Source organism: Schistocerca nitens, chromosome 2 (assembly GCF_023898315.1).
Source record: "Schistocerca nitens isolate TAMUIC-IGC-003100 chromosome 2, iqSchNite1.1, whole genome shotgun sequence".
Classification (NCBI taxonomy): Eukaryota; Metazoa; Arthropoda; class Insecta; order Orthoptera; family Acrididae; genus Schistocerca; species Schistocerca nitens.
Window position 1 is genome coordinate 808,875,205 of NC_064615.1, and position 23,103 is coordinate 808,898,307.

General features: G+C 38.5%; 1 protein-coding gene across 1 annotated transcript in view; it reads left to right on the plus strand.

The window, feature by feature from the left end:
• Nucleotides 1–10,363, plus strand: part of LOC126237071 (dolichyl-diphosphooligosaccharide--protein glycosyltransferase subunit 2) — a 61,041-nt gene extending 50,678 nt beyond the window's left edge. The window contains exons 10-13 of the mRNA XM_049946866.1: nucleotides 7,287–7,481; nucleotides 7,575–7,670; nucleotides 9,970–10,045; nucleotides 10,128–10,363. Of these exons, the coding sequence (XP_049802823.1) occupies nucleotides 7,287–7,481; nucleotides 7,575–7,670; nucleotides 9,970–10,045; nucleotides 10,128–10,270 (510 nt within the window). The 3' untranslated portion in view covers nucleotides 10,271–10,363. The remainder of the gene's footprint in view (nucleotides 1–7,286; nucleotides 7,482–7,574; nucleotides 7,671–9,969; nucleotides 10,046–10,127) is intronic.
• Nucleotides 10,364–23,103: the final 12,740 nt, after the last annotated feature.

Below are 23,103 nucleotides of genomic sequence, written 5' to 3' on the forward strand. Positions count from 1 at the left end.
GATAATCCCAAAAATCTATTGGCTAAGTTGAATTTGTCCCAAGACATGGATGTACATGGTTCTTTCTAGGGCCCTCCAGCTGTAATATTGGATCTGATTTCAAGATATCCTCATCCTAGAATATTTCTAAAGTGTGTGGGACGCATGACAAATAGCATGAACAGGGGGTATTGAATGTACAAAGGGGTACCGAAAAGAAACTGGAGTAAGATTGCCAAAGGCGGAGCCTGTGTTCTAAACATTTCTCCCACTAAAGTGCGTGTCATTTATGTTGGCGGCCGAGTTTAGGTTCGTTCTGTGCATCTGACGTCACAAAACAGTCAGCCAATGAACAGAGAACGACGTTGCCAGATCTCAACTGCAGTGCAGAGCACGGACGAGTGTCCTCAGTTTTAGAAACATTCAGTCATAAATAAAATAATAGAACAAAAGCAATGTCTTGATAGCAGCCTTTCTTTTATAGAATGTTTGGAAAAAGCATTCGTAATACCATTTGCTTCATATTCTATTAATTAATTAAACCAAACAAGCAATAAGACTCCTAATTCAGGCGATAGCAAGGAAAGGTGTTTGTATCAATCTCACGAACCGCGTTTTCTCAATAAAGAACAGCGGTAATTGTTTATTTCCTATTGTACTTTGACGAAGCGTGAGTAATTCATAGTCATACCAACAGTGTCAGTATTTTGCGTGACGTGTTACAATCCTTATGGAATTTTGTTGCTAGACAAGTTGCATTAGCGTAACAGTTACGGAGTTGGGCTGTTAAGCGCTAGGTTATGAGTTCAAACCTTGTGCGGTGCTTAATATTTTCTTTATTTAAAAACAATATTGAAGTGCCTTACTTCACAAATTTTATTCGTTTGAATGCAGTTTTTTGAAATTTTCTAGTGCTTTGTCTCTTCATTAACCCTTTTGCTGCTGCCGACACGTGCTCCCCGCATTTCGGGCTGTGCACGATTTTGTCATCACTGCACTGCTCGCCTGTGCAGACACGTGGTGTTCCCACTGCTTTGACACACTTATCATTCGATTTCACAAAAACTATTTGGCCCAAAAATTTGATTTTAACACGTCTTCTTGACTGATACCTTCCCCCCATAAATGACTTAATTTTGTTTCGATGTTCAACACAGTTATTGTGCAGCATTAAATGTAGTAAACCATTGCACGAAATTTTGAAGAGTTTGCAGCTGAAAGTCCATAGCGTATACTTTCCGTATGGTCGATTTTAGTTGTCACAATGTTGAGAATGAAATGTGGACAAGATATCTAAATTTCATATAAAATTTACTGTATAACAATATCTCATTTAATTTAAGTGCCACAAAGGTGTCGTATGTAATATTGAGAAATATTCCGTCTTTCGCGACTGTAATAAAAGTTTTATTTACACTAGGCGCGTTTGGCTTTATTTTAAAGCATTTCAATCAATGAAAGGTATGGCACATACACAATGGTACTCATGTTCTCTTTCTTGTTTTTGTTCCACAGTCGCAGTTTTACCTATGGTATTGAAATATATTCCTCTTCTGCAACTGTAATAAGCGACTTATTTAGACCAGACGCATTTCTCTCTTTTGAAGCATCATCAGTGGACAGTATTTTGTCTCCTCCATTGCCAAGTCACCTTTCGTAGTTTTTTGCTGCGGTAACACAATATTCAACATTTCTGTTGGCTGATCAGTGTGTTAGCAAATAAATGCTGTTTGTGTGTGCCACACAAAAAAATAATATTTGACATAGCTCAGAGCACTTCACTGATAGACTGTATGTTCAAGTCCTAATGTTTTTGTAAGTCCACAGTTTTGTTTAATGTATTTTGTCTACTTCCTTTTGATTGATTGAAGTGCTTTGAAATAAAGTCAAACGTGCCCGGTGTAAATAAAACTTTTGTTACAGTCGCGAAAGATGGAATATTTCTCAATATTACATACGACACCTATGTGGTACTTAAATTAAATGAGATATTGTTATACAGTAAATTTTATATGAAATTTAGGTATCTTGTCCACATTTCATTCTCAACATTGTGACAACTAAAATCGACCATACGGAAAGTATACGCTATGGACTTTCAGCTGCAAACTCTTCAAAATTTCGTGCAATGGTTTACTACATTTAATGCTGCACAATAACTGTGTTGAACGTCGAAACAAAATTAAGTCATTTATGGGGGGAAGGTATCAGTCAAGAAGACGTGTTAAAATCAAATTTTTGGGCCAAATAGTTTTTGTGAAATCGAATGATAAGTGTGTCAAAGCAGTGGGAACACCATGTGTCTGCACAGGCGAGCAGTGCAGTGACAAAATCGCGCACAGTGCGGAATGCGGGGAGCATGTCTGTGTAGCAGCGAAAGGGTTAATGCGGCCGTGGTGGCTTTACTTCATAAACTGTGCGCTCCCCCCTAAACGTAAGCTTGCGAAATATGCTATACTATGGCGCTGCTTCTCTTGGCGCGTGCGTCATGTGCAACTGGCAACGCATCAATCTCACGCGTCTGGGCGGGCATGCGCGAGCCGCCATGATAAAAGAATTGAACTATAGGCTTCTATAGCGTAACTCTTTGCCATTTGTGCTGCTAGGTGTTTGTTGTGCAACTCGTTGCCAGTTCAGTGCCACCGGTGTTGTTGACCTGGCTTGTTCTTTTCCTCTGCTGTGATTGTTTTTGCCAGTGCTGTTTTGTTTTTGTTTCATTCTTTATGATAGCACGTTTTAGTGAACAGTGTGCAGCTGTGAAATTTTGTTTTCTACTTGGTAAAAAATTCTTCTGAACCTGTTTCAGTGTTGAAAACAGCTTACCAAGATGACACCAAGGGAAAACTCAAATGCAGGAGTGGTTTGATCAGTTTTGAAAATGGTGGCATGTTGATTGATGACGCGACTCATTCTGGACATCCATCAACTGTCCGAATTGATGAAAATATTGAAAAATTTCAAGAGCTTGTGCTCCCAGACTATTGACGGACAATTGATCAACTTTCAGTGAATAGGGATTGCAATATTCTTCAAGAAAGATCCGATTTATGACAGACAAGAGACTGGTTCTTCCACCACAACACATCTGCACTCACAGCCATCACCTTACTCCCTTGACCTTGCTCTGTGCGACTTCTTATTCCATGCATGAAAAGGTGCATGAAAGGACACCGATTTGACAATATCCAAAAGTCAGGGAAAAAATGAGGGAGGAACTAGCAGCCATTTCTAATGATGACTGTAAATAATGTTTTGAATAGTGGAAGCACTGGCGGGACAAATGTATTAGTTGTAATGGAGAGTATTTTGAAGGGGCTGAGGTTGTTTCGTAAACAATTAGAAAATATATAGCTTTTAAAAAATAATTCCTTTTCTTTTTTTGGCACCTCCTCTTGTATAAAGGAGGACAGCATAAATGGTCATGGGTTTGACTTGTAGGAAATTCTTTGAAATGATGGAAAACGTGAGCTATCAGACTCTTCAAGAAAGACTAATTATCCTGCAAAAGCCTAATTACAAAGTTTTAAGAATCAGTATTCACCGAGGAATCTAGAATTATATTTAAGTTTCCATACATATCACTTCCGTTCGGACCACAAGACAACTCGAATAAATTACAGCGCCCATAGAAGTGTTGGAGCTGTCATTCTTCCAGCACTCAATTATTATGGGAAGAAATCATAACATGGTAAAGTGCTAATCAAACACTGAAAACTCCAGATTGGAATATCAACAATGTAGGGAAGAGAGAGATTGCTACACTTAAAAAATGACACCTTGAATTGCAGGCAGCACCATTAAAAGAAACAGGAAACAGCTTTTGGCCAAAGCCGCCTGCTGTAAAGGAAATACAAACTCTCTCTCTCTCTCTCTCTCTCTCTCTCTCTCTCTCTCTCTCTCTCTCTCTCTCTCTGTGTGTGTGTGTGTGTGTGTGTGTGTGTGTGTGTGTGTGTGTGTTTTCTTTACTGAAGCAGGCTTTGGCCAATAATCTATGTGTAAGTGTCTCCATTGGGGCTGTTTGCACTCAACTTCGTAAAATTCTAGAAATATTCTGCCATGCACTCTATTGCAGTATGTCCAGCTCTTAAGATACATTATCCATTTATGTTGGCATAGATTCCAGACAACGGTTGGGGCACCAGAAAACGAATGTGGAAACTTATTTTCAATTTGTGTTATTTATACTGCAAATAACCAAAATAATGCTAAAGACATAGTATTTGTTACAGGGTGTATGTGAGCTCGGAAATCCAGGGAAAATGCGGGAATTTTTTCATCCGTTAAAAACTTAGGATTTTTTATGACTGGAAATTTTTCATTGTTTTAGTTTTCAGTTACATTTTTTGCAACTTTGACTGGTAAGACCTGATATTCTAACAAAGAATTTTACTTTAACCTGCTCCTGCTGAAAACCACAGCAGTAAAACATAAATGAGAGGAAAAACACCAAGATAAAATTCTACTTGCAATGAAAAAGTGCCATTTACAATAACATAACACATTGCGTGCGTGTGTGCGCGCGCGCGCGCGCACACACACACACACACACACACACACACACACACACACACACACACACACACAGGTGTCTACCAACAGCAAAATGCGTCAAAGGCTTTAGGACGAAGACTAGGCAATACGTCGTAACAATAGACTACTTTGATGAGCATGTCATCACAGCTGTGCACATTTCTGGTAGGTTGCAGGAAAATATTGCGAATGGTGGTTTTATAAGTGTTACTTCCAAAGCAAATTTACTTTCACACAAAGTGAATTATGCTACGTGTTAGGGTGTGCAATGAATTTCTTAAATCCAGAGCATTCGACCCTTTTAAAATTTAATACTTGGAGGACCAATCACTTTTTTGGGCCCATAAGACCAGCCAGTTATGCCATTCTGAAAATTTTACTGTCACGTTTCTGTGTGATATATCTTGTAAAGTGTAACACACACTAAAAATTTCGAAGCTTTAAGGTTAGTTTTTCATGTTTATTTTAGTTATTTCACAATACAAATTACGTGGTAGCAATGGAAAAAATGGAGTTCCTGAGCAGTTTCACATGTAACATTCCTGTGGAAAAGTCAGTGCTGGAAGAAACATTTATTCATCCAGGTAATCTACAAAATGTTTAGTGCACAGCAGTGAAATTTATAATATTGCTTGTCAGACTTATTCAGCTGGTGTCTAACCACACCCTCTGGGTAAACAGCAAATACATTTTGACAACCAATGTTCTGTGTGGAAGCTTAGCTTTTCTTGTAGCTGTACTGTAGGTATACTAATTCAAACCATTAACTTTTCCTGTTTGTGAATTCACACTCGCTTACTACTTAATGGTGATGTTGCTTTTGGCTGACCGCATCACATATACTAAGCTACGAATATCTACTGCCATTGATGGGTGAGATTGCTTGACATGAGCTGTAATTGGCTGACACAAAACACAATGCAGTCTCGATTTCAGTGCTTCAGGAGCTACCGTGCTATATTTGGTGAAATTTGTATTTGTTTATCACTGGGTTTTGTTTCCTAAAGTGCTGGGAAGTTCTGTGCTGATGTATAAAACCTCATCATTCAAAGGATTGACAAGTTTTAACCTGAGGAAAAGTATGTCGTCACGTAACATGGAAAAACTTATTTTCACATGGGATAGTGTGTTTTCATGCAGGAAAGTGTATTTGTAACTGGGAACTGTGGGAAAAATGCAGGTTCCCTCCCTCATGTACATACTCTATACTAACATGTTTATTAAAGGCATGAAAGGTGAAAGGCAAAGGAAAATTTGGGATTGCAAATAAATTTCCAGGAAGGGTCTGTAAAACATACGCAAGAAATTAGTTTGATAGTACTTCTGTTGTTTTACAGTTGGTGATGTACACATGCTGGGTAATATTTATTGTAAAAACAGGGAAACATACGAGGGTTGGAACTTACATAGTTGCAACTATTTATTCACAACTGATACAAAAGTTACATGTTTGTACCTGTTACTGTCCTTCAAAGTAGTCACCAGCATTGTGTAGAATCCATTGCCAGCGATGTGGATGGTGTAGTATACCGTTAGCAGAGCCTGTTCCGTTGATGGTGCAAATGGAGTGGTCTACTGCCTGTCGAATCTCTGGAACAGTTCTGAAGCGAATGCCACAAAGTGGTTCCTTCATCTTTGGAATCAAATTAGTCACAAGGACTAAAGTCTGGGGAGTATGGTGGGTGGTATAGTACTTCTCAGTCCCACCGACTGAACAGAGCAGCCACAGCTGTATGCTACTGTATGCGTCCACGCATTGTCGTGCAAAATGATGGGTGGGTTGCACAGAAAGTGTCATGGCTTTCGCAAACCTGGTCGCAGATGATGCTCCAAAAGCGAACAGTAATATGTCTTAAGTCCTTGTGACTTAGATTTGATTCCGAAGATGAAGGAACCACTTCGTGGCACTCGCTTCAGAACTGTTAGAGAGATTTGACAGACATTAGACTGCTCCATTCGCACCATAAACAGAACAGGCTCTGCTAACGGTATACTACACCTTCCACAACGCTGGTGACTACTTTAAAGGGTAGTAACAGCTGCAAACAAGTAACTCTTTTGCATTGGTTGTGAATAACTAGTTGCTACTATTTAAGTTCCAACCCTTGTATTATTCGCGTGCAGCTACTTATAGCTGCTTGAAGGTCAAAATGAAAGTAACGGAATGTGAAGTTTTGTATGCTTTAATAATATACCTTCTTGGATAGGTATTTGCAATTATTGTGGATGCTGAAAGTACAATCATTGCTTGGGAAATTTTTGCCTTCCCTTTTCATGCCTCTTGTGAAGATTATTATTATTATTATTCAGCATTATTACAGTTTATTTGCAGTATAAAGAAAGTAAAAGTGGAAAACTAAAATAAAAAAGTATCCTCGTATGGTTGCAATCCTGGGATTACTCGTCTAAAGTCTTTATACCGTTCCAACCACTATCTGGAAACTATACTGAGATAAATGGCTGGTGACTCTACCGACCCATGCCAAAAATCCTAATTTCTCTAAATGCTTGGGAATCTGGAGCTGCCATTTCTGTTGGTTTCATTTCTTACCCAAGCCCTGCATATAACATAAATTTGAACAAAAGCAGTGCGATGAGTAGGTGTGGTCCCCTTGTGTGGTGTTGGAGGTGAAATTTAGTTCAATTGGTTTATTCTGAGACTTTGAAATAGCCATCAAAAAATTCAATAGTATCATCCATTGCAGGCCTAGTAAGTAGTCTTCCGAGTAATAGTGTTTTGTCATATGAGGAATTGTAATGTTACCTCTTATTTACAGGATGTTGGAGGTAAAGCTGCAGAATTTGGGCACAAGTCTGGAGTATACACTATTGAACTTATAATTGGTGATGCAGTTTTATCAAATTCATTTGCATGGACCCTTGGTTCTGTGAATTTGAAGTTTGCTGAACAAAGTGCTGCTTTTGCGGGTGCTAAAGACCCATATTTGTATGCCATTAAACCAGAAATCAAGGTATAACTTCAAATGTATTTTATGTTTTGTTTATGAAATTTACATTCAGAACTGTTGTAAGTAACAAACTTTTTTCTTTGTTCCATCATTTAGCATCTATTCAGAGAACCTGAGCGGAGACCACCTGTTTTTGTTTCCAATCTATTCACAGGACTACTTTGTATACCAATATTGATATTATTAGGACTGGTGAGTAAGAAATTTCCTTTGTTTGAAAACTGAAGTTCATTCTAGAGCGGTGTGCAAATCAGGAGGCAGCTGTATGATTTATTTTTTATTTATTTTTTTGGGGGGGTGGGGTGGGGGAGGGCGTTTGGAGGACTTGGTGTTGTTGCAAAGTGTGGTCTGTCCCATACAACTCTCTCTCTCTCTCTCTCTCTCTCTCTCTCTCTCTCTCTCTGTAGAGTGTGTGTGTGTGTGTGTGTGTGTGTGTGTGTGCGTGCGTGCGTGCGTGCGTGTCTAGTACAAAGATAGCTCTCATAATGTGTGTAGTAACACTGATCCAGCAAGTGCTACTGACAGGTGCAGCATATTGGCCCTGTTATGTGCCAAATAATGCAGTACACTGTGTTTGGTTGCCATGTACTGCCCTATCACCTCCCTAGTTATGTGTGCACTATATCATAAGGTATATATATTTATAAGTCACATAATAGGTCATCTATTCTGGTTAGTTCAGCTCAGGTGGTTTCCTAAGTGTTACGGATACTTACCCATTGAAATTGATATAGTGGCAATTGTTTTGAACTTACTTTTCATGCTGCAATTTTGCAAGTGATGGTTTTGTTAGGTCTTCTGGTTTTTGCAGGCACACATCCAAATTGAGAATTAGATTGCCGGGGCAAAGTAGAACTACAGTATAACCTCCATTTCTATGTTCCCAGAATTAACGTTTTCCTGTCATTTACGCCATTTTTTGTCATTACTGTCAAACTTCGCCACAGTGGATACACCGGTTCCCGTGAGATCACCGAAGTTAAGTGCTGTCGGGTGTGGTTGGCACTTGGATGGGTGACCATCCAGGCTGCCATGCGCTGTTGCCATTTTTTGGGGTGCACTCAGCCTTGTGATGCCAGTTGAGGAGCTACTCGACCGATTAGTAGCGGCTTCGGTCAAGAATGCCATCATAATGACCGGGAGAGCGGTGTGCTGACCCCACGCCCCTCCTATCCGCATACTCCATGAGGATGACACGGCGGTCGGATGGTACCGGTAGGCCATTCGTGGCCTGAAGACGAAGTGCTTTTTTTTTATGATTTACGCGTTATGAAAAAATGTTAATGGGGAAACAGACTGACATAACTGATGTTACACTAGGATGGCATGGCACTGGCCATCAAGTAGACCAATGTTACATTGTTAAGGTTTTTGACACCAAGGGGCTCTACTAAGCAGATCTGAACCAGGAACTGGGTAAAAGTTGGAACAGTTTGTGCCTTACCTCCTGCTGCTACCAAACACTACCTGGCATGTTGGCTGATAGGAGTGAAAAGGTTTTGTTTGAATAAAGGTATCGTGACCAATTCCAAACCGTCTCTACTGTGCATGAACAGCTTCACGATTGTTGTGATAGTCTTTATTTGTTATTCGAACCATATTTAGTACGTTTTGTTGTTTGGCCACTTGTAGCTCTAGTTGACATATTTTCTGACTTTGCAGCTAGTGCAAATATTTACAAGTATTTTTTGCAATGTTTCACAAGCAACGTGAGTGATTGTTTGTGTGTGGTTTTTATGTAATTGAGGAGGCACAATACCTGATAATCTGAAAAAGATGATTACAGTGAAAGACACTGAACACCACATATGCAGACACCACACAATATACCTAAATATTCGCATTTGACAGAAAGAATAAATTCTCAAAACAGAATGTACCTGGTGCAGTGTTTCATTGTTTACGTGATGAATGACAGTTGCAGTCTTTCAAAAAACATCGATTATGGTGTATGAAATAAAGTCAAACCTTTCTACATCCCCATAGTTAACAGTTACATCGGCAGTTTTTATTAGATAATAAATAAGTCCCTGACAAGTACTTTGATGCCTGTGATGAAAAATGCAAGGAGGGATTCTGTATGTAACTTTTAATGCTTAAAACATTTCCCACATTTTATATTTTCCCTGCATTTTACAGGTTTTTTTATTCCCTAGTCCCTTTAAAAGTGTAAAAGTGAGGTTTCACTGTATTTTTGCCTGTTTCTTCTTCCATTTTACTTATTCAGAAACATGAGTTTTGGAAAAGGGAAAGTGTTGTTATTTAAGAAAGTCATAATCAACTAATGAATTTTTTATGTGAAGAATTGTTTTACAGCCCCAGAACAATAGTGTCATATCCTGATTGGATCATTTTATTGTGATGTTACAAAAAAACTTTCGTTCTTCTGATGAGTGTGATGTGAATACATATACACTGAATAAACAGATTATATTTTTACATGTCTTAGATTTTTCTTATGTGCCAGCATTGATTGATTTACTTGTTTCAGTGGGTGAAAATAGGTGTCAACATATCAAACTTTCCGTTTTCTCTTAGTGCAATCGGTTTCCACTTGGGATTAGGTGGTAGGTATTTTAGTTTCTGTGGCAAAATATACAGTTTTTAACAGTGTAAAGAAAGCATTAATTGCCATTGTGTTTATTCCAGGAATTTTTGCATTATTTGGAATATTCTGGCTCCAGCTCAACATGTTCCAGACTGTTAAATACCTTCTTGGAATTGGTGTCGTCACATTTTTGTGTGGCAATAAATTATTATCAAAGATTGCAAGTGAACGTAAACATCGGTAGAATAGTTATTGAGCTTTCTGCGCAATTGCATTTTGTTGTGACAGTGTATGAGAAGACTTTTGTGTTAAATAAATTTGTTTTCTTAACATTGGACTTAAATTTATTATTTACACTTTCTCTCTCTCTCTCTCTCTCTCTCTCTCTCTCTCTCTCTCTCTCTCTCTCGTGTGACATACTGTCCATCCATTCTATATGGTACAAAATACATTGAAGATAAAAAGCAGTGAATCATCGTAAAATAGATAAAATGCACCTATTGAAAAAACAGTGCACTATTTTCATGCTACATGTTAAGTGATTTTATTTTTTTCCAATTTATTGGGAGTTTTAATAGCTATAAACGTAGTATGTAGCAGGACTTTTTTGGGAAATCTTAATTGGGGTACGAAATTGAGGTTACATCCCTATTGTTCATAATTCAGCTTGTAAAGTTCTTCTAACTTTATTTATGTATTAATCTATCCATGTTGTTCACTTTATTTCACATATTGATTACATAATATACTTTAAATGAATTATTTTATTGTTAGAGTTGTATCTTTTGACACACATTGTCTTGGAATCGAGCTAAAGTGTAGATACAAGGTGGGTGAATCAACTTAAAGAGTCCCTAACATGGAACAGGTACTACCTATTACGGATACTTCTTATACTAAACCTCAGTGTATTTTGCAAAACATGACAGGAAAGTTTAATTGTAGCAAACTTTCATTACATGACCATGAAACTAGTTTTTATTTATATTATTTAGCTACACTCACTACTTTAAAATGCAGGGGGACCAGGGGCCCCAAAAGATTGTTCATGTCGAAAATGAACATGTTTAGAATTTTACCAATGCAGTGCTTCAGATTTTTTTTCTCCCCCTTAATGAAACGAACCAAGCAAACGTCTACAATCTGTGGAATATTGTTAGTACCCTAAGAGCCGTTTCCAGAATTTGTGGTGGAATCATCGCTGATTGACAGTGCATACTTTGTTACTGATTACCAGCAGTTCTCTCTTGTGTGTTCATCAACACTCATACTAGTAGAGTCATCCCCTTGCATAGAGTCCTGTTTTCCTTGGGTAGTTTTGCTAGGTAAACATCTTGAGCACTGATACTTCTCCCAGAAGTAACAATTATTCTTTTTCTCTGCAAATTCTGTGGTTCATGACCACTATTTGTGACACAGTACGCAATGGTGAATTTATTTCACCATTTCCAGAACTGCTGGAGGACTGGTTGTGAATTCCGTCTGTTAGGCACATCAGCACATTGCTGTCATTGAGAGGATGTATGCCACATTTGTCAAAACCAGGCACTAGATTTTCACTTATTCTGTACTGTGTTGGATATAACTTCTTGTAAAGTTGATTGAGAAATGGTGGAAATTGATCCTTGCCGAGTGTTTTCTACACTCCTGGAAATGGAAAAAGAACACATTGACACCGGTGTGTCAGACCCACCATACTTGCTCCGGACACTGCGAGAGGGCTGTACAAGCAATGATCACACGCACGGCACAGCGGACACACCAGGAACCGCGGTGTTGGCCGTCGAATGGCGCTAGCTGCGCAGCATTTGTGCACCGCCGCCGTCAGTGTCAGCCAGTTTGCCGTGGCATACGGAGCTCCATCGCAGTCTTTAACACTGGTAGCATGCCGCGACAGCGTGGACGTGAACCGTATGTGCAGTTGACGGACTTTGAGCGAGGGCGTATAGTGGGCATGCGGGAGGCCGGGTGGACGTACCGCCGAATTGCTCAACACGTGGGGCGTGAGGTCTCCACAGTACATCGATGTTGTCGCCAGTGGTCGGCGGAAGGTGCACGTGCCCGTCGACCTGGGACCGGACCGCAGCGACGCACGGATGCACGCCAAGACCGTAGGATCCTACGCAGTGCCGTAGGGGACCGCACCGCCACTTCCCAGCAAATTAGGGACACTGTTGCTCCTGGGGTATCGGCGAGGACCATTCGCAACCGTCTCCATGAAGCTGGGCTACGGTCCCGCACACCGTTAGGCCGTCTTCCGCTCACACCCCAACATCGTGCAGCCCGCCTCCAGTGGTGTCGCGACAGGCGTGAATGGAGGGACGAATGGAGACGTGTCGTCTTCAGCGATGAGAGTCGCTTCTGCCTTGGTGCCAATGATGGTCGTATGCGTGTTTGGCGCCGTGCAGGTGAGCGCCACAATCAGGACTGCATACGACCGAGGCACACAGGGCCAACACCCGGCATCATTGTGTGGGGAGCGATCTCCTACACTGGCCGTACACCACTGGTGATCGTCGAGGGGACACTGAATAGTGCACGGTACATCCAAACCGTCATCGAACCCATCGTTCTACCATTCCTAGACCGGCAAGGGAACTTGCTGTTCCAACAGGACAATGCACGTCCGCATGTATCCCATGCCACCCAACGTGCTCTAGAAGGTGTAAGTCAACTACCCTGGCCAGCAAGATCTCCGGATCTGTCCCCCATTGAGCATGTTTGGGACTGGATGAAGCGTCGTCTCACGCGGTCTGCACGTCCAGCACGAACGCTGGTCCAACTGAGGCGCCAGGTGGAAATGGCATGGCAAGCCGTTCCACAGGACTACATCCAGCATCTCTACGATTGTCTCCATGGGAGAATAGCAGCCTGCATTGCTGCGAAAGGTGGATATACACTGTACTAGTGCCGACATTGTGCATGCTCTGTTGCCCGTGTCTATGTGCCTGTGGTTCTGTCAGTGTGATCGTGTGATGTATCTGACCCCAGGAATGTGTCAATAAAGTTTCCCCTTCCTGGGACAATGAATTCACGGTGTTCTTATTTCAATTTCCAGGAGTGTATTTTCTTTTGTCCAGATGATTTCAAAGTGCATAGTACATGTCGTCAGAGATGTTTCAATGGTCCGTAACAGGCAACATTCAGTGGGTGCAGAAAGTGAGTTATTTTTGCTGGCAGAAATGTGAATGTAATAATATTTTCTTGTGCTTTTACCCTCTCTCAAAACACTTTTATTGAAATGGGTTTTGAGATTGTCACCTATTAGTACTTTCCTTCCTGAAATATTTCTGACATGAGAAACAAAAATTTTTTAAACCAGTTTCTGAATGTAATTAAGTTTAGCCAGCCACTCTTAACTCGGATTATATTGTGTGTGAGGTAACCACCTTCTGTCCCTGTAGACCAGATGTAAGCTGGTGACATAACACCAGAGGCTGACTCATATAACATGATTGAAATGGAGCTATTGACACTGTTCTGGATTATGTGTGGGGTATTTGACTCCCCTGTTAAATATGCAACGTCTCTGGTCAGGGTCATCTGACAAATTGGTCTTGTCATAATTAAATATATTATCAATTGGGACATCAGAGCCATCGCCATTTTTTCAGAGTTAAACTCGAGTTGTTAAAGTAACCTTTAACATTTCCTGCAGATAATAAGCTGTTTGTTGTAATGTGGTGTCTCAAGCACTGTGAAATTCTGTCCGTGTCTTTTCAGAAAAACCAGAGCCCAATCTGCATCTGGCACATTATTTTTAACTGCAGGAAATTACGTCCTTATGCTCTCAAATAGGCATTTGCCATTATTCGCAAGTCTAGCAGGTCAAATGGAAATCCCCAGTCAGATACAATTAAGAGATGGTCAAAGGTACTTTCTCCTCATCAGAAAATGCTAATGGCTATCCTATATTGTTGGTGTGTGTGTTTCACAATTGATTGACGAGAGTTCCTACGAGAATGGAAAGATGCCTGCTAGCTGTTCTCATAGTCATTCTACCATTCTCTATTGCATTCACACCTTCCTCAAAGATCTGCAAGAGTACCTCTTGTAAAGATGGGAATCAGCTTTATTTATTTATATCCTTGGCATTTTAAAACTGAAACAAAAAATCCACCATATAACACCTACAAATGCTAATTTTAGTGTAAAGTAATGATTTTCATACAAAATTGGAGGAATTATGAGTGGTAGATAATTTAAATTGTGGGGTAACTCTGAACAATGTTCTGGCATAACCTTAAGAGAGGTTCAATGCAAAACTCACATGGGACATTTATTGAACTTATTAAAGACTACTATACAAATATTTTCAGGAGGTTAGTCAAATACTAACCTGTATGGATATAAAAATGGTCACATGTGAAGAATTAGGCAATTGGTGGCGCCATTTCAAATTTCAACCAAAGAATGTACAAATGCTATCAGACACAAACATTGGTACCAATATGTTTGACATAAATATCCCAAACAGAAATTTACCTTTCAATATTGTTTCAGTTGTATTTATAATAGTGTATGTAACTTTCTGGAAAACTGTTCAGTGTTGCACTGTTGTTCAAAGTACCTTCATTTTACAGTAATCATTTTAGTGGGGTTACCTGAACTAAACATAACAAAAATGTTGCTAAATAATTTAGAGAATGTCTTAATCTTTTGTGGGTGTTGTGAAAGTATGTGGAGAAATTCTCAGGTCTTGTAGTAGTACACAGCCATAAGATATCACTTGTCCCAAAGGGAGGTGGAGTACTTAAATTTAGTTAATTTTGCTTTTCAGCATGGTATGTCACTCATTTTATTTTACCTTACAGTTGAAAAGTTTAAGATTTCAACCATGTTTTGGAGCATGAGCAAAGTTGCTGATAGAATCAGGTTGCATTTCCTGAATCGTTTTCTTTTGAAGACTTTTTATATCTTTGAGAGTCAATATTGTTTGTCAGATTGAGATTTCATAATTCCTTTGTGGAAGACAGAGAGAAAGTGTAAAATACTGAAAGCGACCAATCTGTATAACATTAAGAAGCAAAATATGGTTTGAGCGTACGTGAAAAACACTACTACTTCCTTTTCCATCAAAATTGTAACATTGTCTAAGAAAAGTTTTATAGTTAGCAGTATATATACTGCATTGTGTTATTCTGATGTTAACAGCTTGCTTCCATGACATCTTTGGTGTATTATTTATGGCCAATGGTCCTCTTTCACACTTCAGTTGATGTTTGAAATCAATTACAGATTCACAACTTTTCTATCACATTTCAGATAAAAACTTCTCCATTGTTTTTATTGATGTAGAAATATTTGCAATAGATTCCAAGCTAATACACGTCATCAGCTACCTTCACCTGGTTATATCAAGACTTACACTCGAGGGTCAATCCATACAAAGTGGTCCAGCTCTGGTTGCAGTACCATCACAGAAAAATTGATATTCGCTAGGTGAAGCCCCACAAGGTGGGCTCAAAAATACTTTAATTATCAGTTATCATTTAGAAACAGCGGCCATTTTGTTTCAGGTCACAAGCATTCGTTCACATTTAGATGCATCTGTGGTTTTTAGAATTATTCAGTAATGGGTTGCCGTAGACCTTGCAAATAAGAAGCATTTAGTTCAGCACACACAAGACTATAAATTAAAACCATGATTAACTATCTGAATGTATTCTTTATTTAATTAGACAGACAAAATCTACCCAGCAAGTGGTGGCAGAACGCATACCTAAAAGACTTGTGATTGGTAAGCTTTTGGACCCATTGGCTTCTTCAGGCAGAAGGGGAAGAAAGAAAGGTGAAGGAAAAGGACTGGAGAGGCCTAGGGAAAGGGGTAGATTTTAGGAGCTGCCCAGAACTGTGATTCAGGGGAGACTTACTGTACAGGATGAGAAGGTACCGTACGGTACGACTCCCCTGACTTGCAATTCTGGGCGACTCCCAAAATCTGTACATCTAGAGTCCTTTTCCTTCACCCTTTTTCCTTCCCATTCAACCATTCTGCCTGAAGGAGCCACTGACTCTGAAAGCTTGCCAATCACAACAGTCTTTTATGTATGTGTTATGCCTATGCTTAGTGAGTAGATTTTAGCTATCTAATTAAATAATTTTATCAATGATTCAATGTATTATCATTGATATATTTTTAATGGCTCAAAGTTATTGGTTGCAAGTTTTTTTTTTTAAAAAAAACTACTTTTGAACAGTATTTTGCCAAAGGAGTTGTAATTTTTCACCCTTAATATTTTTTGTGCCATTACACCACACAGTATAGTTACTTTCTATAGAGTATATAGTGAAAATCTTACACTTAAATAATACACTGTTTTAAAAAAACAGCTTTTTTTTTTTTGAATTTTTCAATATTTGGCCTGCAATATCTTTATTAGGGGACCAGATAAATTCTGAAAATTACACACTTAATAAGACCTTCAAATTTAAGTATAAATCTGCAATATCTGGACTAATAAAGTGTATCAGTTACATGTTTAAACATACCAGTGATCACTTTTTAAAAAGAGCCCGTCAGCTACATTATCTTGCTCACCCCCCCCCCCCCCCCCCTTTTTTTCACATTTCCATTGAACAACAGAAATTTCCTCACCCAGTTTGGGTGTTAGGTTAAAAGTTCCCCTAGTTGCTGTTGTAAATTCCATGGTTGACAGCTTCTCCAGTACACTTTTAACAGGCATCCAGACTTGACCCTTTTAAACTTTTTTAAAATGAGGTCCAAGTTCATGGTAAAAAATATCATAAACTTCTTGGTTTTGACAATCAGTATTACCAACTTTGGCAGTCCACGACTGCTAACCGTAAACACAAGCCAATAACTCCTTATTTTGAAGTGTCAGTGGTACAAATTTTCCACATTGATAACGTTCACTACCAGAGGATGTTGATGTGAACTTACACTTGAGCAAGTTGTGTGACTGAGGTATAAAACAATGCAAAGATTTGATGCCTTTAATCTTCTGATAAGTGCTGAAGTTCCCTTCCTACAAACCACTGGAGTAGAGTTCTTGTATTTCCTCACATTTTACAAAAACTTAGGTAATCCGTTTTACTTGTTCTTTACAGAATTTAAACATTTCTTGAGGTGTCAAGATCTAGTACTCATAGTCCACTGCAGACTAGCTTTAGTGACAGCTCACTTTGTTGTACCCATGGTGGCATCACATGTATTATTCCCATGGCATGATGCAAAAAAGTGCCATTCTGCATAAAGTTCACAGTCTCCTTTGTGAAAGGAGATGGCAATAACATTCTTTTAAATATTGGCTTGCAGCACCATCAGAGAAGTAGATCAGTTTGTTTATGGAAGGGTGCTGCTGTTTTATGTAATTGAATTGAAGTTGAAAAGCATGCATTGCTGTAGCATTGTGTTCAAGGTAGTCACTTACGATACAAAAATCGTGAAACTTCAGTTTATCTTGATCTTAATAACAGAACGCAGGATCTTAGTAATAGAATGCAAATGGCATCAACTGCCAAGGTTTGCTTTTTGTCTTTCAGAAATTAACCCTGAGCTCTGGCACTAAAACGCATGTTAAGGTTTTAGCTACCAGCACTTCATGAAACTCCTTGTGACTTTGTAATTTTCACCGTTTCCATTTTGTCTTGCCCATTTTTTGTATTTTGTACTGTCAGGTATCAAATCGTCATCATTCTTCAAACATGCCAAGTAAAGCTTGTTTACCTGGACAGCCTGGACTTTTCCCATGATCATATAATTGTAACTGTCACTATAGTCAACTCTTAAGATTGGCCCTATATATAAAAACTTTACATTCTGGTGATACAAATGCAAATATTGTGAGTCCTAGATGCCCCCGCAACGCCATCATTTGTCTCAACTCTCAAAATTTCTATGTTTCTGTAATAAAAAGTCGGGATTTTCTTTTTTGAATTTAGTGCATAGTTCATTTAAATTACATAATTTTAACCTTTTTTGTCTCTGAACCTTAGTACCATTTTCTTTCACAGGAACACAATCTTTTGTACCAGGCATTGAATGGCTGTTATTGTCGTCTTCATAAAACCTAATAACTTTCTCAATCATGTTTTCATCTATGAAATTGTTGACATTTTTCTTATGTAATGCAGGTAAAATTCCCTGCTCTTTTTTGAAATGCCTAGATAATTTAACCAAGTGTTGTAACACATTAAATTCATCACTGACTTTTACTCGACTCTACGAATTGGAAGTAAACTGATAAGATTAACTTTATCCTCTTTGGTGGAAATATGAGATGGAGTTTTTAGCTTTTCTATCGAATCATATTCGGCCGAAGAAGTTTTAGAACTTCCATTTGGTTTGGTGCAACATTTATTTTGAAATGAAACTTCCAAATTCTTTTTGACAGTAGGTGTCACTTTTTCAATTTTTTGCATCAATGCAAAAAGTCTTTTTTTCTTCATTTAGTTTTCCAATTTTACTAACTAGCAGGCAATACACCTACTATTTCACAATCTAAATAAACTTCTTATAGTTTCTGATGAGTCAGAAAAACTTCATCTGAATTATCATGATCCCTTTCGTTGTTAATGACGAAGATCTTAGAATAACAATGATCAAACATTATTTCTCTCAGACCTTTTGTTTTAGGCTTCATATGTTTCTTAAGGTTCTAAGCAAGACTAGCCAAAAGGGGGATGAAATTTCTTTAAGTATTTAATTTCATACTACGTGTAAGTTGAGTTAACCTCTGAGAAAACTCGCAAGTAAAATGACACTTCACTGTAATGCTCAATTAACATCTTTAGGAAACACTCCATATACAATTTTACGGCAAGCTTCATTAATAAGAACACCAATAGAACTCTGAGACTCCATTGTAAAACTGCACACTGAAAGAGCTCATTGGTAACTGAATGTAAGAGAACAAATAATGATGGAAGGGGGAAGACAACATGCAGGCTTGTTAGTGAGCCTGTACAGGCTTGCAGATGCTGTCTGCTAGCCTGCTGAAGCTTTCAGCAGAGGATTGTTTCAGCAAGTAATGATGCTTTACTTTAACTTCATGTGTTGTTTTGTGTGTTAAATAATATAATTGATATACTTTACTCCATTAGTTTTGATATTAAGAAATGTGTTGTTGACTTTTATATTTGTAATGTTTTTAACTTCCAATTGAACCCCAAAGTTGAAATTTATACTGAAGTTTGACGATATAAAGGTTTATTAAGTGTGTAATTTTCAAATTTTTATTTATTTTCCCAATAAAGATTTGCAGGCCAAAGAATGGAAAAAAAATCTGTGTCTTAAAATAGTGTAATTTTTAAGTGTAAGCTTCTCACCATTTTCTCTGTAATACTACAAAAGATGTTACGGCTGAGAAATTACTTCGTCTTTGGAAAAATGATGTTCAAAAATTGAGATTCTTGATTTTCAACCAGTAACTTTGAGCCATTAGAAATATATTAAGGAATAATTCATCTAAGTGATCATGGTTTTAGTTTGTAGTCCAGTGTGTTGAAGTAAATGCTTCTTGTTTGAAAGGTCTCTGCAACCCATTACTGAATAATTTAGGGCAAAATATAAAATTTTTCTGAGATGGTCGAGCAACAAATTATTTTTTTCCTGGACCACTTAGTGTGGAATGACTATTAATTTAATTATGCAAGGGTGTGTGGCCCTTACTACTGTTTAGGTAAAAGAAGACTGTCATCTCACTGTGTGTCTAAAGCTCTTTTTCTTTGGATTCCTGTCAGAGAATATTCATAATTTGTCCGTACGTACTGTCAGATAGCAAAGCACAAGCAATTGGCTTTGCTTATAAATCAGTCTGCGAGCTGTGACACCAGCAAGTGCCACGAGTATCTTGACTATATTAATCAAAACAGGCATTGGGTTCACCAATCTGGATGCTGCATCCCTGCTCATCTGCAGCAAATATGCCAATCGCACCCATCTGTTAATGCTTTCGCTCAAATAAGCTTGGAGTTTCCCAATATGCCGAAGTGCTCGACACAGTATTGACCTTCCTCAAAAACTAGTGGCGTCAGTGCAAGGAATATGTGGGAAACTGTGAACTAGACACTACAATAACATAGTGCTCTGTTTAAAAATTCCCATATTTGGGAAAAACAGGAGGAAATGGCATTAAAATACAAACTTTTGTTATATTTGATCAAGTTAGCAATAAACATTACGCATACATTCATGCTGCTTTTTAAGAAATAATCAAAGGCGAAAATCTTGCCCTTCAAAGACCATTGTTTGACTCTGAACCCAAATCAGTATTATATCGGGTTATTAAAAACTTTAATGATTTACCAAGTGGGCTACTAATGAGAAGTTCAATTGCTGTTCATGTATGAAAATACTGGGATAAAATGTCACCAGCTTTTAATCAGGTTTAGAACAAGATTGGTAACATTAAAGTGAATCGAGAATTAAAATTAATCCAGAATTATATGTCTAAAAAACGAAATAATCACATTAGACTGCACGCAAGAATAAATCAGAGCGGAAAAGCCCGTTGTGGATATAGTACCAACAGACGTCACTAGATTGCCGGACAAGTGAAAGTACACGAATTGGAGTGAATAGTGATCGCAATCCTTTATTTGTGTATATGTTGCTGCTGTTACGTATCACTTGCACCATAGAAGATATTGCTGTCGTGTTTCACTATTTCTCAAGCAAAGCAGTACGGAATGGTTGGAGGGGGGCGGCACCAGCTTGGCTGTGAACTAGGATGATTGCGGAAAGGGGTTGGATAAGCTTGCAGCAAATTTCGTTGTGCTGCCAACCGTGGGAATCTGTACTGTGTGTTATGGCTTTTTATGAAAATATACTATGTGTAAACTGCAGTTTGCCTGAATCCATTTGTGCTCAGAACCAAATTGACTCTTCAATTGGAAAATACTTATCAATAGCATACACTTCTGCAGGAGATGCTATAAGTGTAGATTGCAGCCAGTGGCCTACTTCTGTGTTTCTTGCAACAATGTTGTCAGCATACACCATTGGGTATGATGGGAACAATAGGGCATGTGTCAGCTACTGAGTAGGCAGCCAGTGAGAGAATGGCGTGCAGGCGATATGTTTAGGAAGCAGGAGATGTACCACTCTCATGTCAGTATAGAAGCAAAATACGCCGTGTGTTTAGAAGAAAAAAAAAAAGGCTGTGCTCTCAGGTCCCGCCTAACTACAACCTCAACAATCACAACACATTTGGGAGAAATAGCCAATTATTTGTGACAATGAAGATATAAGTTTCACAGTTTTCCTGGTAGGTTAATGATGATGATTATTAAAAATAGTGATACCACAGGCGACAGTAAAATAAAAAAGACAGTGAAGATAAAAAAATGGTTTACATTTTATTTTATTTCTCCTTGTATTATCAAAATGTAGACAATGAATAAATGACCAAAGTTTAGAACAGCATTTTTAACTTTTTAGGCAAATACCTTACATCAATGAAAGTTGATTAAATGAAGGCAACTCCAGATAGTGATATCATCAATGTAGGAAAACATGGATTGCTACTTACCGCGAACAAAACACATTAAATTAGAGACAAGCACAATTAAGACACACACATCTTACAGACACATCCTTCATCAGTAAAAGAGAAACACACCTCACTCATACACACAAGCAAGCACATTAATTTGTGCATAAGGTGTCCTTGCTTGAGTGTATCAGAGGTGTCTCTTTCTCTTTTGTTGAGGAAGGCTGTGGCTGAAAGCTTTATGTAAATGTCTTGGAACTGTGCTTGTCTGCAACTTAACATTTCTTCTTTATGGTAAGTACCAATATAGCTTTCCTTCAGTGCTGTAATTTTGATTAGTTGGAATGGACGTGTATATGTGCGCCACTTAGGTTTTCCTACAGTGCTATTGATCTCTGTATGTCACACGAGCTGCTGACATCTCATTGCTGCAGATGAGTTACTTCGATATCTTGGTGCAAAAAAAGTTTAAGAATATTTATCATAGAACATATTAGTCCCTTTGCATGCTATCATGTGCAAAACATCTTGTTTCAATCTCTTGAACTGTTTAAGAAATATGACGATTGTTATAACCACATAATATATGATGTGCTGGGATGGAATTGGGTGAGTCATGTACGACTGACTGTCAGATATAAAAATCAATAACTAAAGAAAAAATGAGAGTTTGTGCTGATGTCAGTTTTAAATAAATTTCCAATGTCTTACCTACATTTCATGTACTGCAATGTTTGAGCTAGTATCAAGTGCACACAAAGTTTATACAATGAGTTTTTACCTCTTGCAAACTCTTTACATGTTCATGCAATGTTTTACTTAATTTCATGCAGCACAGCAACTCGGACAAATAACAAAAAGAACTTCTGTCCTTTATTGAGCAAAGGTATTGGACTCTATGATGTGCAAAACTGAAATCTTTTCTGCGGATAGTTTTCTTAAAATCAGATAAGTACTTCATAGTAGCCAAAAAGTAGTCTCTCGGCACAGATAGTAGTGTTTCGGGAGCAGTACAGTCACATCAAAGCCACAATCAGCATGGAATGCAGATATCATATCCGTAACAGCAAAAAGTTTAATCTATTAGCTTGAATAATCTTTTTCCAAAAGTATCCCAGCTTTGCTTCTAATAATGTAGTGCACAGAAACATTACAGCAGCATAAAAATGTTAGCAAAAATTATTATTCTGTGGCAGTGCCTTGAAACACCTCTATTTCTTTCTATTTATGAAACTTTTTGGCAGATAAAACTGTGTGCCAGAGTGGGACTCTTTAATTGGGACCTTTGCCGTTCATAGGCAAGTGCTGTGTCAACTGAACTATCCAAGCACAACACACGACCTGTCCTCACAACTATACTTAGGTTAGTAACTCATCTCCTATATCCCAAAATTCACTAAGCGTGGTGGTGCAGTGGTTAGCACACTGGACTCTTTCGGGAGGAGGACGGTTCAATCCCACGTCCGGCCATCCTGATTTAGGTTTTCCGTTATTTCCCTAAATCACTGCAGGCAAATGCCACAATGGTTCCTTTCAGAGGGCACGGCCGACTTCCTTCCCCATCCTCCTCTAATTCGATGAGACCGATGACCTCGCTGTCTGGTCTCCTCCCCCCAAAAAC